Below are 18,379 nucleotides of genomic sequence, written 5' to 3'. Positions count from 1 at the left end.
AAAATCTCCATGAACGGAGAGCAAGAAAAGCTTAAGAAAGAAGAAGAGCTTTTGTATTATTCAACTTAAATGAATGATTACAAGTTTACATGGTTATATAGGCTATGCACAATCTGTTAGTTAGTTAAGAAACTGTTAACCACTTACAAATGCTCTAACAGAAAATCAAGTTAGTTATAACTAACTTGCACCAACTGTTTTCTTGTGTAAGAAGCTACTTATTCTAACTACATGCAAGTTCATTTTCATTGTTCTAATGCTTCTTCCTTTTGATCATTCAACACCCTCCCACAATCTTGACCATGATAGATGTCAATCATTTAAAACTTGGATGTAAAAGCCTCAAACTTTGGTGGAGACAAAGCCTTTGTTAGGAATTTCAGGACATTCTTCTGGCCATTTTCTCTCAGAAAATTATAATCAATTTCTAAATGTTTTGTTCTCTCAAGAAAGACCTTATTTGAAGCTATGTGAATGGCACTTTGAGAGTCACAATACAACACTAGTTGTTTTCTGCATACAATGTTCAGATCCTTTAACAAATATAAGAGCCATTGTAACTCGCATGTTGCAGTAGATAATGCTTTATACTCTGCTTCGGAAGAGGATCTTGATATGATTTGTTGCTTCTTTGCTCTCCACGACACAAGAGAGTTTCCCAAGAAGAATAAAAAACATGTTTTGGGTCTTCTTGAATCAAAACAACCTACCCAACTAGCATCTACATAACCTAGGATTTGTGTTTCAAAAGACTGGCTATCATCTTGATGAATTTTTGTAGAAGGATCAAGTGACGTGCTTGCAGGTTTTGATCCAAGGAGCCCAGATGAGGCAAGAAGATCCAAGCAGTACTTTCTTTGGGAAATGCAAATGTCTGCCTGTGAGTGAGCCACTTTGATGCCTAAAAAAATATTTGAGTGTGCCAAGGTATTTTTGATTTTGGAGTTTGTGTCAAGAATTCTTTTGATTCGAGTGAATTCTTCAAGTGAGATGCCAACAATGATGATATCATCAAGATATACTAAAAGAGCTGTGAAATGATCCATACGTTGAAGGGTGAATAATGAATAATCTGAAGTTGAATGATGATAACCCTCTTGGAGAAGAAGCTGAGTCAGTTTTTCATACCATTTTTGACTAGCCTGTTTCAATCCATACAAACTCTTTTGAACTTTTCATACCTGATGTGGTTTGGCTATGACACCATATGGTATGTTCATATACATATCCTCATGTAAGTCACAATGCATAAAATGCATTCTTGACATCCATTTGATGGATGTGCCAGTTGTGTATGGAGGCAAGTGCAATGAGAATTCTGACCGTAGTCAATTTTGCCACATGAGAAAATGTATAAAAAAAATCCAGTCCTTCGATTTGATTGTAGCCTTTTGCGACCAGCCATGCTTTGTATTGCTTGATTATATAGGCTATGCACAAGCTGTTAATTAGTTAAGAATCTCTTAACCACTTATAACTGCTCTAACAGAAAAGCAAGTTAGTTATAATTAACTTGCACCAAATGTTTTCTTGTGTAACAAGCTAATTTAACTACATGAAAGTGCACTTTCATTGTTATAATGCTTCTTCCTTTTGATCCTTCAACACACCACTCCCTATTTTACAATTTCTGTTCTCCAACAAAACCTCTATATGCCCTGACGCTGCTTTTTTCTAATAGTAACATGTCCCTCCACCAACTTGAAATCCTTCTGTCGAATTTTAAGCTCCTCTCCACCAGCCTATATTGACTTGATTGATGAATATCTAATTTCCATTAGTTTCCTCCAAGTGGCTTTATTATCAATTATCAATAACAATTTTCACTTGTCGAACAACACAATGTTTAATATTTTCAAGTCCTTTACTCCTAAACCACCATCTTTCTTGACCTTACCAATATTCCTCTGACTGACCCAATTTATTTTCTCATTTTCCCCATCTCCATCCATTAAAACATTATTCTAATGGTGATCATGTCATGCTTTATTTGCTTGGATAACCTAAAAAAGACATATATATATATATATATATATATATATATATATATATATATATATATATATATATATATATATATATATATATATATATATATATATATATATATATATATATATATATATATATATATATATATATATATATATATATATTATAAAAGGAATACTATCTAAAACAAAATATATAAGTGTTACTCGACCACCGATCGATAGCTTTTTTCCTTTATAAGAAGATAAGTCACACATTGTTTGAGTGAAAGTGATGGGATCTTAAATTAAGGTGGATCCTAAATTTAAATTTACGGATAGTATTAGGAAAATGACAATAAACTAAGAGAGTTCATATGAGACTGGGTGTACTCCTCATCTTCGTTCTCTCAATATCTTCATATTCGTTCTCCTTATCCATCGCTATTCTTCTCTATATGCCATTGGAGTTATGGACGACTATTCTCGATATATATTGACATTAGTCCTATCTCATAAAAGATATGCATTTGTTGCCTTTCAAAAACTTGTCAGCATTATCCAAAATGAAAAAGGATTAAACATTGCATCGATCCATAGTGATTATGGTATTGAATCCCAAACTAATTTTTTTTAAAGATACTATATTGAGTATGAGGTTCATCATACTTTCTCCATTCCACGAACTCCAAAAAAAAGAGGGCAGTGGAAATAAAGAATATATTTCTGGAAGAGCTAGCGAGGATGATACTCAACGAGACCAATCTTCCTAAATACTTTTGGGCCGATGTTGTAAGCACTTCTTTCTAAGTAATGAATCATGTCTTGATAAGCCCAATTCTAAGGCAAATACCCTACGAGTTGTATAAAGGAAGAACGTCAAATATATCTCACTTACATGTCTTCGGATGCAAATGTCTCTTCCTTAATAATGAGAAGGATAATTTTGGGAAATTTGACGCTAAAGTTGATGAAGACATATTTATAGGATATTCCACTTTTAGCCATACTTTTAGAGTTTTTAATAAAAGAACTCTGATGATAGACAAATCGATTCATGGTACCTATGATTAGTCTAACCACCATTCAATATAGGTAGATGTAGTTTATTATGGAGGTATTCTTGAGAAGACATAATTGGAATATGACGATCAAAGTAAAAATAAAGATTAAGGTCAAAATCCAAATGAAGGGACTCAAGTTGAAGAAGTCAACCATGAGAGTCAAAGTATACCAAAAGAGTGAAGGACAATTAAGGATAATCAAATTCAGAATGTTATAGAAGATATTTCTAAGAGAGTTACAACCCCTATTATAAATAATATATTTCATGACAAAACTTTCACCTCACCTAATAAAAAACTGAGGTATATTGCTAATGCGCGTCATGTTTTATTTTTATTTTTAAATAAATACCACATATTTCCTCGATTTTTAAATATAACAGAGGGAAAAAATAATTCAGAACAAGCTTCGAGTCCTAGCAAATGTCATTTATGTTTTATATTTCTGTAAAAGTGGTACCTTTCTTTTTATTTTATTTTTATTTTTAAATTAACGAGCTATTCCTGCAGGTTTCTTTAATAACCGCGAGATTAGATAATCAGATTTTATTATAAAAGCACTCGTTAATTAAATTTTACACTAAACCTAACTTATATGTAGCCGCTCCAAACTTGTATGCATCATTCTTTGGGATGGATTGCAAGATAGATAAAATCTTCAATGTTCTTATATCTTGAACAAAACATTTTTTTCTTCTCTTGAAATTTATCTCACATAATGGTATTGATGTTGTTGTTGTATTTTTGGAGTAACCTTTCTATGTTGTCAATCAAAGAAAACACTTCATAATTTATTGATTTCCACGGTTGAGAAATTGAGAAATTTATTCTTAAACATTTGCCATGAAAACATTTGTTCAAGATAATGAAATCTTTGAACATATCTCTGGGATGGATTGCAAGTGCATAATTTTTTTCCCATGGTTGAAACAGATAACTTATCAGAAATTGGATGTATTCAAACTATTAAACTTGAAAAGAATACGCACAAAGGGTATACAACAAAATCTGAATAACAACAAAGATTTGTTGTTCTCCAAGAATAAACTGAAAATATTTGTTGTTCTCCAAGAGTCCATCGTCAAAATCTGAATTTGTTTAAACAATATATTCTAATATTCTGTATAAACTATGTAGTTTAAAAAAAAGCTTACTCCCCTCATTTTTTTATACAGAAAGCGAGAGTTATGTGGTGTTTGGGATGAAATATATTTTATTGATTTTTATTAATTTAAAAGCAACATATTTTATCTCAGTTTTGAGTAATAACCAATGAGAAATATAAGCGTTTTAATGATTATATTTCAAAGACAGTTTGTGCAAAGACAACTTATAGTGAAAAGTGTGTGTGACTTGAATTTAAACGTTTAAATAACGACAAATTGAATGCAGAATGTAGACTTTGAATAAAGACAGTAAATGCTGAATAAAGTAAATGAAATTTAATGTAAATGCTTTAAATACAAAAAGATTTGTAGAAAGTTTAAATTGGTGGACACAGACTGATATCTCTCATAAACTGTCTCGCTATGTGACTTGGGTACTTTAGTTCTAAAGAGTAACATGTGAGAATTTGCGACCTCGATTACAATGCATTAGCTTGCATTATATACTATTACAAAGAAAACTTCTGACCAAGGTTAAACCCTATAAATCTGCCACGTATCCCACTACTTAGGCTTAGGCCTTCATTTTCCAACTTGCCCCCACACGCCTTCAAGGATGTATCTGCTGAAAACTAACTGCAATATTGTGATAACCAGCGATAACCAGGCCTTTGTTGAAAGGTGGATGCATTTCTAAATCACTTAGTCTTAGGACTTAGAAATAACCTAAGTCCTTAACACTCATAAGTGTCGACTTCAACTTAGTGTCGAAAGGTTGTTATGTGATCTTTCAAAATTCTGGACATGTTTGGAAGAAAGAGTGGTCATAATATTGTGGATCGATTCTTAAGTCTCCTTTAAACCATTCTTGACCTCGACTACACTTGCAGCTTAGTCAAACCAACAAATCAGTATAACCACTATGTCAAAGGTTTAGGCTTAAGCTTTTAGACATTTAGTAATATCAACGTAGTTTGACCATAAATTTGTTGAGTTTCTACTTAATTAAAAATCTCAAACTAACAACAATGTTATGGGCCAGAATTGTGAAACTAGTCGATGACTACTCACTTTAGGGATGCGACATATATTAGTACGATTAACTTCCACAATTTTAGATGCCATTTTCCATAGATTTTGCACAAACCCACAAACTTTGTTTCCTACCTTACTCCACGATTTTTAGTAAAATACCGCGGGAAAACCGACGGGGCCAAGAGATTTCCATGGGCTCATAGTAGATAGGGCCTTTATAATCTCTTCTCTGCTCAACTCTTCACCCATGTCCTTCCATTCATTATGCGTCAAACCTAGAAATTTGTTGTTGGTGATATGTCGCTCTTCCACTGCCACTTTAGAAGTATAAAGATGTTGGTGCCAATCTGTAAAAAGTTGCTTGATTTCCTCTAGTTTATCTATCCATGTTCCATCAAGAGTTTTAATCAAGTTGATGCTCTTTCTTCATTCTTCCAGCCGCCTCACTCTCATCATAAGTTTCCTCTTCTTCTTGATCACTTTGTATCTTATCTTTTGTTTCATTCAACTTCTCTCCTGTTACCATCTCCTTACAAGTAAGATTCATATTGTTTCCTTTCTCTTCTGCACAATACTTACTACATCATCTTCGTACACTAAAGGTGTGGTTGATGCCATAAAGAATGTTGTATATCATCCTTTGACACGTTTGATACTCCAACCTTTAAGATCGTCATATTCTGCTCTATTCATGTTGTTTTTCAAAGCAAACCCTAATGGTGGAAAGTTTGTAAAATAGAAACCCTAGTTGGACACTTTTTTTCTTTTTTCCTTTTAATTTGTATTGTTGTTAGTTTCTCTCTTTTGTTTATATCGTTGTTATACTACCCTGGATGGAATTTCAAACATAATATTTCTATATTTTTTGAATATATTATTACTTAGCTTTTAAAACTATTTAATACAAAAATCTTTTTAATTTATAACCGATAATAATGTCAATGTTTATATATAATTTGAACAAAAATATTATTTAGAAAATAAATTTTAAAAAAATAATTCACATATTAAAGGTAGCATTAATGGTATACTTTAAAGTATACTTATATGTGAATTGATTTATAAATATTAAAATTTCAATAAAGAACTTTTAAATTTTTAAATCATATTCAAGAATACTATGACGAGACAACAATGATTTCGTTCACCTGACTAAATATGAGGTTTTGAGTTCCAACTCAACCATAAATACAAAGAAGTGTTAATTAAATTAAAGAGAATTCTTGTGTGTGTTCTTTAAATTAAGAAAATTTTATCATTCCAGTGATTAGTCTATGCAATTGCATCAAAGATATATATGTTTTATACATTTTTCTAAATCATCAATTAATTTTAATTTTATTGAATGTATGTAACTCTAAATTTTAATATGTATTAAAAACAACATTAAAATCATTTAAGAAAGAAACATATACAAAATTAAGTTAAAAAATAATTAGAAAAAGTCGTTATCATTGATAATGTTTGTATCATGAATTTTTAATTTATAACTTTAAGTAATTTAAAAATATCCACCACATCTTCCACCCGGTCTTCCAAATTGAAGAGAATATCCAAATGGACTTTTTTGTTTTTCATAGTAATCAACTCCAAAGCATTCAGGGGCATCATGGTAAATATGTGCCGCATACTGATCAGGTCCATAATAGGCTGAATTAGTTTCATTCTTATATCCAATATTTTTGAATAGGAGCCCAAATCATAGCTCAGGGACACGTTCCTGGACGATGAATATAAGTCGGTATTTTATATATATATATATATATATATATATATATATATATATATATATATATATATATATATTCCAGATTCTGATATGCTCGGGATGACTTACTCAGAAGACAGGATGCACCCTTCTCGGATTCTCGAAGGGATATCCAAAAGTCATTCACCGGTTATGAAATTATGATTTGTCTGTTATAACATTCTTTCATGAATCATGGAATATTATGACATCCATCAATAATAGGCGGCTGTAACTACTATTCTACTAATGACCATCAAACCATACTTATGTCCATAAAAAAGTAAATAAGCGGGTCTCTTGGAAATCAGGGGAAAAAAGAGAATAACAATATAAAAAGGAAATTTTGGATACCAAAATGGGGGATCTCATCAATGAATAACACAAAAAAAGGGAGAACGCGTGAAAATCTTGGACCATCAACAATGGTGGGCTAGATTCCTCCCTAACCTACCTCCTGCCAGACAGGACGATTGTGATCCCACCTGACCAGCTTCAGGGAGATTTATCCAAATGATGTTTATCAAGAACAATATATATCCCGGAATTTCCAAGACCAAATTATTGAGGTCGAGTAGGAAGGAACAATCATGTCGAGATGCATAAATATAAACAAACTCGATCCCGATCAAGGGGAATGTTGGTATATGACTTAAACAGGGCGGTCCTGGTCCCATAAGAGTGTTGGTAGACGACATGAGCAGGTTGGACTCAGTCTCTTGAGGTTATTAGAAGACGACATGAACAACGACATATAACGGTTACAAGATAGCTCCATGATTGCATGGGAATTACAGACAATGATGGATGAGACGTTACATGATATTTAGGAAGGATGGAAGGTGTTATCAAATGATACTTAAACACGGGATCCGAAGGTACATTTCTTAAATGACCTTTGGTGGCATGAAGGATATAAAAGGGACTTCTTATCGAGGAAGAAAGAACATGTACAAAAAATACCTCTACTGATGGGACGATTGTGATCTCACCTGACTCGCTTCAGGAAGATTAACCAAATAGTGTTTATCTAGAACATTTGGCCTCTACTGTGGGGCATCGATAAAAATTTGCTAGACCTCACAAAATAATACATTTCACCATAGCAATACGATGTTAGGATCATCTCCTAGCAGGAGTGAACCTCGCACCCTACCTATCATGGCACAACTTCTTACAAATATGGAGAATCTGCGCCAACAGAACGAATCTTTGCAAGAAAGTGACCACACACTACAACAGTCACAAAACACTAAGGAAGGTGAAGAGGATGAGGAACTTCTTGATCCTCAACCTCTTTTAGAGGTAATTTGGGGCGATAAAGTCCCAAAAAACTTCAAACCATCACCTTTCTCGTTCTTCGATGGAAAAAGTGATCCTCGGGAGCACATAATATCAATTTAGGATCAAATGACAATAGTCGGGGATTCCGACTCCTTGAAATGCAAGCTTATGACGGGAACGTTCAAGGATGTGGCATTATGTTGGTATATGAGTCTGCCCAGATTATCAATTACCGGTTACCAAGATCTAACCAGGAAGATGATACAACATTTATCCTCCAACAAACATAGAAAGGCGACTACCAACAACTTGTTCATCGGCCACCAGGGACCCTTCGAGTCCATATGAGAACATATGGTGCGGTTCAATGAAGAGACTATAAAAGTCTCCCATCCAAATCAAGAGATATTTGTGTGAGCCTTCCAAATGAACATAACAGAATGTTATATCAAATGGGAGGAAAGCAACATGGAAAAAAGATCCCGAGATGCTAAAGAAAAGACACAATATAGGCATGATGTTCCTGGCTCAGAAAAGAAAATCACAAGCAGGGGTCGAGGGAAAGGTTGGTGATAAAACCTTCCTAGAGGCCATATGACAACTTCACCAAGAACTTTATCCCACTCAATGCAAAACGTGTTGACATTCTACGAGAGGTATATCATCTCAAGATAATATCGACACCTACTCGTCCCAAGAGGGCCAATGTTGTTCTAGGAAAATATAAGGAAGAATGGTGCGCCTATCATCGTTTGAGAGGCCGCCATACTGAAGATTGTCATTAGTTAAAAAGAGAGATTGAGATCTTAATCTAAAGAGGTCGGTTTTTGTCGTACGTGAAGGAGGTAGAAGGAGAAGCATGAAAGAGAAGTCCTTCCAGAAGAGAATCAAATTTGAAGAACCTCTCTTCCAAGAAGGGAAAAAATACTGAATAAATGTTTGAGACCCAGAGGGCCCATCACATACTCAACACCATCTCGGGAGGTTTTACTGGTGGAGGAGAAACAAGCTTGGCCAGAAAAAGATACGCCTGATTTGTAATGCACGTATCGCGGAATCTGTTATCAAAAAATGAAGAAAGACCAGTGATTATCGGGTTTTCAAGACAGGATTCAGAAGGAGTACTGATGCATGAGAATGACCCATTGGCCATAAAAGTACATATTCATGATGGAGTGTCAAGCGGATGTTACTCGACCCGGGCAGCTCGACCAACATATTATATTAGGATGCTTTTAAAGGAATGAGCATGGATACATCCTTGTTTCTACCCTTCAAAGGTACCCTAGTGAGTTTATCTGGAGAGTAAGTCTAGGTTTTAGGGCATCAGTCTATCACGACCATTTTTGGAAGCGGAAGCAACGCCAAAGGCATCAAAGTGAGATACCTGATAGTGAATGCATCGTCACCCTACAATATCATCATTTGTAGGCCGAAGTTCAACACTCCGGAGACTGCTTTGTCCATTATTTATCTAACTATGAAGTCTCCCATATAAGGTGGACAAGTCGGAATAATTAAAGGGGATCAGGGACTGGCTAGGAAATGCTACAACGATCATCCTACAACGAAAAACACTTTGAAGGTGAACTTGGTCGACCTTCATCCTTGGGGAGAACTAGATGATGATAGCTTGACTCCTATTGGAGAATTAAACAAGGGCCAAATCGGTGCTAAAGACTTTTAGGTCACACAGATAGGTTTAGAGCTATCTCAGGAAGAGGAATGAGACATCATCAAGGTACTGAGATATAAGTCAACCTCTTCACGTGGAAGCCATCGGATATGCCTGGGGTCGACCCAAATATTGTGTACCATCAGCTCTCACTTGATCCATCATCAAAGGGTGTGATACAAAGAAAAAGAAAAAATGGAGAAGAAAAAAGGAAAGTTGTCATAGAAGAAATTGATAAGCTCTTGAAGGCTGAGTTTATTCGAGAAATAAAATACCCTACCTGGTTGTCCAATGTTGTCATTGTAAAGAAGAAATCGGGAAAGTGGCCTATGTGCGTAGATTTCACTGATCTTAACAAGGCTTTCACTAAGGATCCCTACCCATTGCCACATATTGATAGACTAATCGACCCGTATCTGGGTTCTGTTTGCTCAGCTTCTTGGATGCTTATTCGGGCTACAATCAAATACAAATGAACTCGATTGATGCTCCCAAAACAACATTCATGACCGACAAAAATAACTATTACTATGAAGTAAATCCATTTGGTCTTAAAAATGTTGGGGCTACATATCAAAGGTTGATGGATATGGTATTCTCATTACAGAGGAAGAAAATTTGAAGTATATGTTGATGATATGTTAGTCAAATCCCAGGAGGAAGTAAATCATGTAGATGACTTGAAATAAACTTTTGAATCAATAAGGAAGTTCGACATGAGACGTAACCCCGATAAGTGCACCTTTGGGGTACAAGCCGCCAAATTTCTGGGCTTCACGCTGATACTTCGGGGGAGAGAGGCAAATTCAGACAAGTGTATTGATTTCACATTTGACCCCTGATCTCTAAATTCTTTTGGGTCGAGTTGGTCTAAATTGTCCAGGTTGCTCTTATTTTCCCCAATAACCTTATCCTTCATGGGCATGAGATCCCTTTTATTCCCTTCATCAAGATTTAGGGTTGCAATCAAATCCCCTACCCCATTTTCTTCAATCAGCTTCTCGATTTTTCCTTTTTCGTTACCATGTGTCCCCTTATCCATTTTCTCTTTTATAATGCCACGTGAGCCAATTTATATAGGAAAACCCATTTTCCACGCTTTTTTTGTTTTTTGATATGATGTTATATCTGATACGTCTCATGACTATATATAGAATATAGTCTATCGGGTACTTGACTGCAAGTGCACAGTCTAGTCGTTTTAGTTTTAAAAGATATCGAACCCACAGGGACCGATGGTCAAACTAATGCTATCGACGTTACTATGTTTAGCTAAGGAAATGATTTTTAGAGGTTTGGTTGAACAAAAATTAAATCTAAGGGAAGTTAAGTTTTAAGAAAATATTAATAGGGGGATATCAGTATGCAACGCATTAATTGTCAGGGATTCGATAAGTCACCGGTGTATATTTTACTTACCAAATATCTTTTAGTAGAAAATACTTATTTAAAAGGCTTTATGTCACACTCTCGTGATTGTTGACTCAGACTATACTTTTAAGTCAGAATGTATGTTCTCGCTGTCCCATTTGAAGTTAAAAATACTTTTTGAAAATAAATAAGTTCTAATTGCTTTTAAAGTGCTCTCGCTGTTTTTAAAATAAATTCCTAGTTTTTACTATCCAGTTCGACCCTCACACTCTCGCGATTGTCGGTTCTCACCTTAGTTAATTTCCCACTCTCGTGGCAAAATCGTATTAAATAGCTTCTCACTCTTGTGACCAAGTTAATTAATTTTAAATTAAAAACCACAACCAAAAAGATTATTTGAGAAAAGAAGTTTTACACCGATTATTATTAAATCCCGTCTAATTAAGTTGTTTACATACCGATACCGGTAGTTTAGCTGGACATGTTAAATAACGCAAACACAGACGAACATAAACAGATCAACAATAAAGCAAACATGATTATAATAATAATAAAGCAATAACAATAGTAATTGAATAAAAACCTGGAGATTGGATTAATAGAATATGCCGAATCTTGAAGTACTTGAGCAGTCCTCCACAGGTCGGTAGGATTCTGCTTCTTCGAAATAATTGTTTAAACTAAATTGAATAAATTGCAGTAGTTCCCCAGTGTAGGAAACTACTACTTTGGCTAAATGAAAAACGGAAAGGAAAACGGAAAACGGAAACTCTGAACGGAACGGTAACTAAATTACGGTAAAAGAAAACAATGTTGCTGAAGAAAAATAAAAGAAAAACAGAATTGCTGTGGAAAATAAAATGCAGAGAAAGGTCTTGAAAGCTGGCTTCAGGGAGTAAAATTAAGTGTGCCCGTAGGTTTCTAACTTCCATCCTTTTATATTCTCCATTTGGTCTTGGTAGTTGAGAGAAATAAGGGTGACTTGGTCGAGTGAGAAATCCACGAGAAAGTGGGCTGAGTAACGAGAAATAAGGGCGTGTGGATTACTTCTGTTGACAAATTCAATCCGCTGCTTTTTGGCCTTGTGACGATCGTGGTGGGCTTGTGACGGTCATGACACCCAGGGCATGGCGGTCGTGACAGGGTTTGTGACGGTCGTCACATGCACATGATTTGTATTTTCTGCTTTTTACTGCTGTTTCCTCTTCTGTTTCTTCTTCTTTTCCTTCCTTTTCTATACTTTGCTCATTTAAACATGGGAATTGAAATACCTGCAAAAATAACTCGAACACTTGCAGAATAATCGGAATATAAATGAAAGTGGTATGATTTTTTAGTGTAAAAATCAAGGCAAATATACGATGTATTTTCGCATTATCAGTATCTTTCCTCCACTTGCATCTTCCCCATTGGTTGTTTTTGTACTCCCTCCCATTTCCTTTTCATTTTGTATGCTATTTTCATGCAACACCTCAATCTCCCATTCAACGTTATGTTGATCCTCATTAATTTCAGTTAAATTATCCATATTAAGCACATCAAATATAGATCCCATAATTTTTCGCCTCTGCAATGAATGATATCATTGTCACTTGACGACTGTAACACTTTGTTGTTGCACCAACGTCTCCAATCTTTCCACCATCAACAAACACACTTCTCCTTATTCTTCGAACTTTATGGACTATCGTCCAAGGCCCTTTGATTTCTACTATGGCTCTTTAAATCATTTTACCACCATATTCTTATCTATTTTTGTTTGGTACCAAGTCTTCACTTTGATTTGGATATTTTTCAGCATAATGTCCGAATCTACCGCATGCTAGGCAGAGGTGGATAAAACCTTCATACTCTACCTTGTAGTATATTCCTTTGACGGAGAACACTGCCAATAATGGTTTAGTTAGATCCACTTAACCTCACAGTCTCACATACTTTCCTATCTCCCTTGATAGTATAGTTTTGTCCAATTTCATTGTCTTGCATATACGATTTCCAATGAAGGTAAGAGCCCGATGGGCATAGTATTCTATAGGAAATCCATACAATCTAACCCATATTGTAATTTTTTCTATGGAATCCTGCAATGGATAAAAGTTTGGGTTCCATTCTCTTACAGAAAGATAACGATCATATATCAGCATTGACCCTCTATAAGCGTAACATACTAATTTTCTTTGCTTGTGAATGTCACAATATAATATTCTTGGCTCAAATTGATTATATTAAGGACTATGTTTCTCGCCCACATCTGCTGCAAACGATTCTCTAGAGCCTTATAACTGATTCTTCTTCCAAGCATCATGACTATTATGCCTCTCTTCCATGATTTAATAATCATTTTCTCTTCTGTCATTGATAGAATGAATTCTGGACACTCATAATGTTCTATTTTCTTTTCTTCAATCTTCAGTCTTTCAGCCGCCTCACTCTCATCATAAGTTTCCTATTCTTCTTGATCACTTTGTGTCTTATCTTTTGTTTCATCCAACTTCTCTCCTGTTACCATCTTCTTACAAGTAATATTCATATTGTTTCCTTTCTCTTCTACACGATACTTACTACATCATCTTCGTACACTAAAGGCGCGGTTGATCCCATAAAGAATATTGTATCTCCTCCTTTGACACGTTTGATACTCCGGTCTTTAAGATCGCCTTCTTCTGCTCTATTCATGTGGTTTTCCGAAGCAAACCCTAATGGTGGAAAGCTTGTAAAATAGAAATCCTAACAGAACACTTTTATTCTTTTTTCACTTTAATTTATATGTTTTTAGTTTTTCTCTTTTGTTTATATCGTTGTTATACTACCCTAGATGGAATTCCAAACTTAATATTTTTATATTTTTTGAATATATTATTACTTAGCTCTTAAAAATATTTGTGAGTACTATCCCATATTATGAGTTTTTGAGTGATGTCAAAGTTTGTGATAGAAATGTAGTTGGAAATTATTTCAAAAAGATCTTTAGCATGACATATCATTAAAATAAAGATTGAGAAGATTTTTGCATCATTAAAATATCATTTTTGCATATTTTGATGTTTTGGATCGACGCATGAGTTGGTGTATCGATACATGTCTAAATTGTGTTTCTGAAATTCAATTTTGGATTAGCATGGATCGACTCATATGGTGATATATCGATACATGTGTAATTGTTTTTCTCAAAAATCAATTTTCCTTCAGTATGTATCGACCCATCGATGGTTGTATCGATACATGGTCTGTCAACCTTTCTGTTTGGTGTTTTCTACCAAACATGTATCGACCCATTTACTCATGTATCGACTCATGCTATATTAAAATTGTGAAAAATTGTTTTTATCCCAATATGGATCAACCCATACCCTATGTATCGATACATCATGATATATTATTCATTATGGAAAACATTTTTTTTACCAAATGTATCGACCCATTGGGTAATGTTTCACTTTGTTATAAGTAGTAAAATATTATTCTATTTACACAACATATGAAAACACATTAAAATGTTTTGAGAGCATTTTTTTAGCAAGAAACCTAAAAGATAATTTGTCTTCATCATCTTCTAAATCAACTTTTGACATTCAATCACATTGAAACATAATAACCATTGTGCATTGCATCAAAAGATCTTTGAGATAACGTTCAGCTGTAGGATTTTAATCGAAGCTGAGTTAAAGGGATACAAAGGGGGTTTCTCTGAAAACCGGAAGGTTTTCCATCAAGAACGAATCGTTTCTTGGGGTTTTTATATCAAAGTCAAGTGGATCGAATTCAGCCGTAGCGAAGGGGTTTGGAAATCTGGGAGATTTCGCAAACAACTAGTGGAGCGGAGGATTGATCCTTGATTTTGAGGTTCAAGACTTGATCGGATCTGATCAAGCGGGGTTAAGACAAAATCAACATAATCGGTGGGATTGGTGTTCGGTATTTGTGTTGTAACCTTGTAAATATTTGCAACATTATTGGAAATAAGATCTCAATTTCGATTTCGAAATTGAGGGGAGACGTACCCACACGTGAGGACGATAGTAGGGAACTTCCTTACCAAACTCTCTATGTATAATTTTCTATCCTTAATCTCTTTACTTTTTCAGCAAGTTTATCATTCAATTGTGGTGTAAATTTTTCTGTTAAATGATCTTACATTGGCAAAAAAATTCTACATAGTTGAAAAATTGTTTTAGTGTTTTGATTTGAGAAAATTGCTTTGACAACTCCATTGACAATAAGGATCATTAAACATTACACACCAATTGTTTGATAAAAGTGTTATGTTATTTTTGTTCATTGGAATATAGTGTTGTTTGTGAATTTTATTAAAACAATTATCCAAGCGTGTATATTTGTTATCGACATACTGTTATCCATCGGTTTATCGCATGGTTTTCTAGTAGTCGGTTCAGAATAGACGGAAGTCGATTCGGGACCGCGCTTTTCTGCTAGCCTTTAAAAATCAATTAAAAGTTAAAAAAAAAATCACATATTAAAGTTAGCATTAATGGATCATTTATATGTGAATTGATTTATAAATATTAAAATTTCAACAATTTTTTTTAAACTTTTAAATCATATTCAAGAATACTAGGACGAGACGACAATGATCTCGTTCACCTGACTAAATATGAAGTTTTGAGTTCGAACACAATCATAAACACAAAACAGTGGTAATTAAATCAAAGAAAATTTTGGTCGTCTATTGTGATGTTTCCCGAATTGAGGAATTAAACTCTGTAATTGTGCGTATTATTTAAATTAAAGAAAAAATTATCATTAGAGTGATTAGTCTATGCAATTGTATCAAAGATATATGTTTTATACCATTTTCTTAAATCATCGATTAATTTTAATTTTATTGAATGTATGTAACTCTAAATTTTAATTTAACATTGTTAAAATATGTCTTAAAAACAACATTAAAATCATTTAAGAAAGAAACATATGTAAAATTAAGTTAAAAACTAATTAGAAAAAGTCGTTATCATTGATAATGTTTGTATCATGAATTTTTAATTTATAACTTTAAGTAATTTAAAAATATCCACCACATCTTCCACCCGGTCCTCCAAATTGAAGAGAATATCCAAATGGACTTTTTTGTTTTCCATAGTAGTCAACTCCAAAGCATTCAGGGGCATCATGGTAAATATGTGCCGCATACTGATCAGGTCCATAATAGGCTGAATTAGTTTCATTCTGATATCCAATATTTTTAAAATAACATGCATGCTCAAAGTTCCGGTCAGGAAAGGATCCTGATCCCATTTGAGGGCTAGGAGCACCCACAGCAATCGTAGCCCCTCCCCATCCCACTTGATTAGCTGTTTTCAAGTTGTTGAACAAAGCTTGTGGATAATATCCAACTGCTTTACCGTTAATAGTTATCCACCAATTTTTAGATCTTTCATCTTGAACAATACTAATAGGCATTTCTACCATATCTCCACCATATACAGATGTTTTTGACACAACTGCACCAATGTGATATTGACTGTGGATTTGAACAAAACCTCGACATTGTAAATTGTAGCATCCCGTCCTCACAAAACCATCTGACTGATATGATTAAAAAAACGAAATAATCAATATATTTGATCTGTATAAATAGTAAAATTTGTAGATTTTAAAGTTATTATATTGAGAATAAAATAAATAAACCATCACTTACTGTCCATGCTGCGAAAGCATATGTCCGATCATCACCGTATACGTGGGGAAATACCTAACAGAAATTTGTATCAGAAATTAGTAGTCTTCTTTATAACAAAAATACTATTGATTAATGGAAATAACTTGTTATTATATTATAATAAATTTAAACTCACATGCCATCCAATAAGAATTTGATTAAAAGTGCCTCCTTCTCCATTTCGAACATATATATTAGATGAGCTAGCTTGAGCAATACTACACCTTGGATTATATACACTAGTAGTTCCCATTATTCCATAATAATTATCACCAGTAATATACTTGAGAAATACTTCCGCTTTCTATAAAATCAATAGCTAATCATAATCAAAAACTGAAACATGGATTGATATTCATATCTATAAAGTAAGAACATGGCAGTTTAAAGTCATAGTTAGCGACAAAATATGAATAAGATAAATAATTAAAATTAAGGATATTATTGACAAAATATAAAAATATGATAAGGACGAGTAAAAAGAAATAAAAATATTATTTAAAAATAACATTTATTAAGACAAATCAAATATTTTAAATTAGTTGTTTAAGAGAAAACTTACGTGAGTAGTAGCTGTAGCTAAAATATTATAATTCAAAAAAGATTTAGTACGTTTGAGATCTTCTTTTGTTGTTCTCCGAATAGGAACAAATCCTTTAGGACAATTGACTTTATTAAGTACAAAGTTTGTTTTAGTTGATGAAATATTCACACCTCTATCTTCTATTTTTGAGTAAAAACTTGGTCGTGTCTACAACAAAAGAAAGATAAAATAAAGCAATATTAAAATACAAAATGTGCATTATAAGAAAGACAAATTAATTAAATTGAAGAATATAATACCTGTAATTTATGATTCTTTAATAAAGGATGATCAAATGCAGGTTGTTTTTTAATATCAACACAATCAACTATATATCCAAATTCTGTCTATAAAAACCATCCGAAACAAACATAAGAAAAGACATAATCACATTTTATATAGAGGATAAAAAACAAAAATTTAATATATGAGAATAATTTACATGAATACTCTTGATAGGAGGTTTATTAATAAGTTTGAGGTGTTTTCCCAACTCAAAATCTTCTTTCAATGTAATATCACTATCATCAACTCTATGGCTAATAACAGTCGTAGAAAACAAAAATAATAAGAACATCATGTTGTTGATCATTTTTACAATTTTGTTATGGAAGAAAGTTGTTTGGTGATCTGGTATAATAGTATCACCACTTTATATATCATTATAGCGAAACTCAAATATTCAAATTCATTAAGTTGAATTGATGGTATGTAACAATTCTTATTTAATATACTAAAGTTTTCTTTTTCCGTTACATATTAATGACCAGGGTTGTGTACTTAAATGATCTTAAAAAAAGTGTAACATATTAATATGACCTTAAATAAACGTTTGCATATGGCCAAATGAAAGTCTTTTTTCTTGTT

General features: G+C 33.5%; 1 protein-coding gene across 1 annotated transcript; it reads right to left on the bottom strand.

Annotated features, from left to right (window-relative positions):
- Window positions 1-16,262: 16,262 nt before the first annotated feature.
- LOC127115761 (uncharacterized) lies at window positions 16,263-18,137 on the bottom strand. The gene is made up of 6 exons (XM_051047225.1): window positions 17,955-18,137; window positions 17,773-17,859; window positions 17,492-17,680; window positions 17,066-17,233; window positions 16,909-16,962; window positions 16,263-16,796 (listed from the first exon to the last, which is right to left on the bottom strand). The coding sequence occupies exons 1-6, from the start codon at window positions 18,102-18,104 to the stop codon at window positions 16,272-16,274; spliced, it is 1,173 nt and encodes a 390-aa protein (XP_050903182.1). The 5' UTR covers window positions 18,105-18,137; the 3' UTR covers window positions 16,263-16,271.
- Window positions 18,138-18,379: the final 242 nt, after the last annotated feature.

This window comes from Lathyrus oleraceus, chromosome 1, assembly GCF_024323335.1.
Source record: "Lathyrus oleraceus cultivar Zhongwan6 chromosome 1, CAAS_Psat_ZW6_1.0, whole genome shotgun sequence".
Lineage (NCBI taxonomy): Eukaryota > Viridiplantae > Streptophyta > Magnoliopsida > Fabales > Fabaceae > Lathyrus > Lathyrus oleraceus.
The sequence above is the reverse complement of the archived record's forward strand: the minus strand, read 5'-3'. Positions and strand labels throughout refer to the sequence as shown.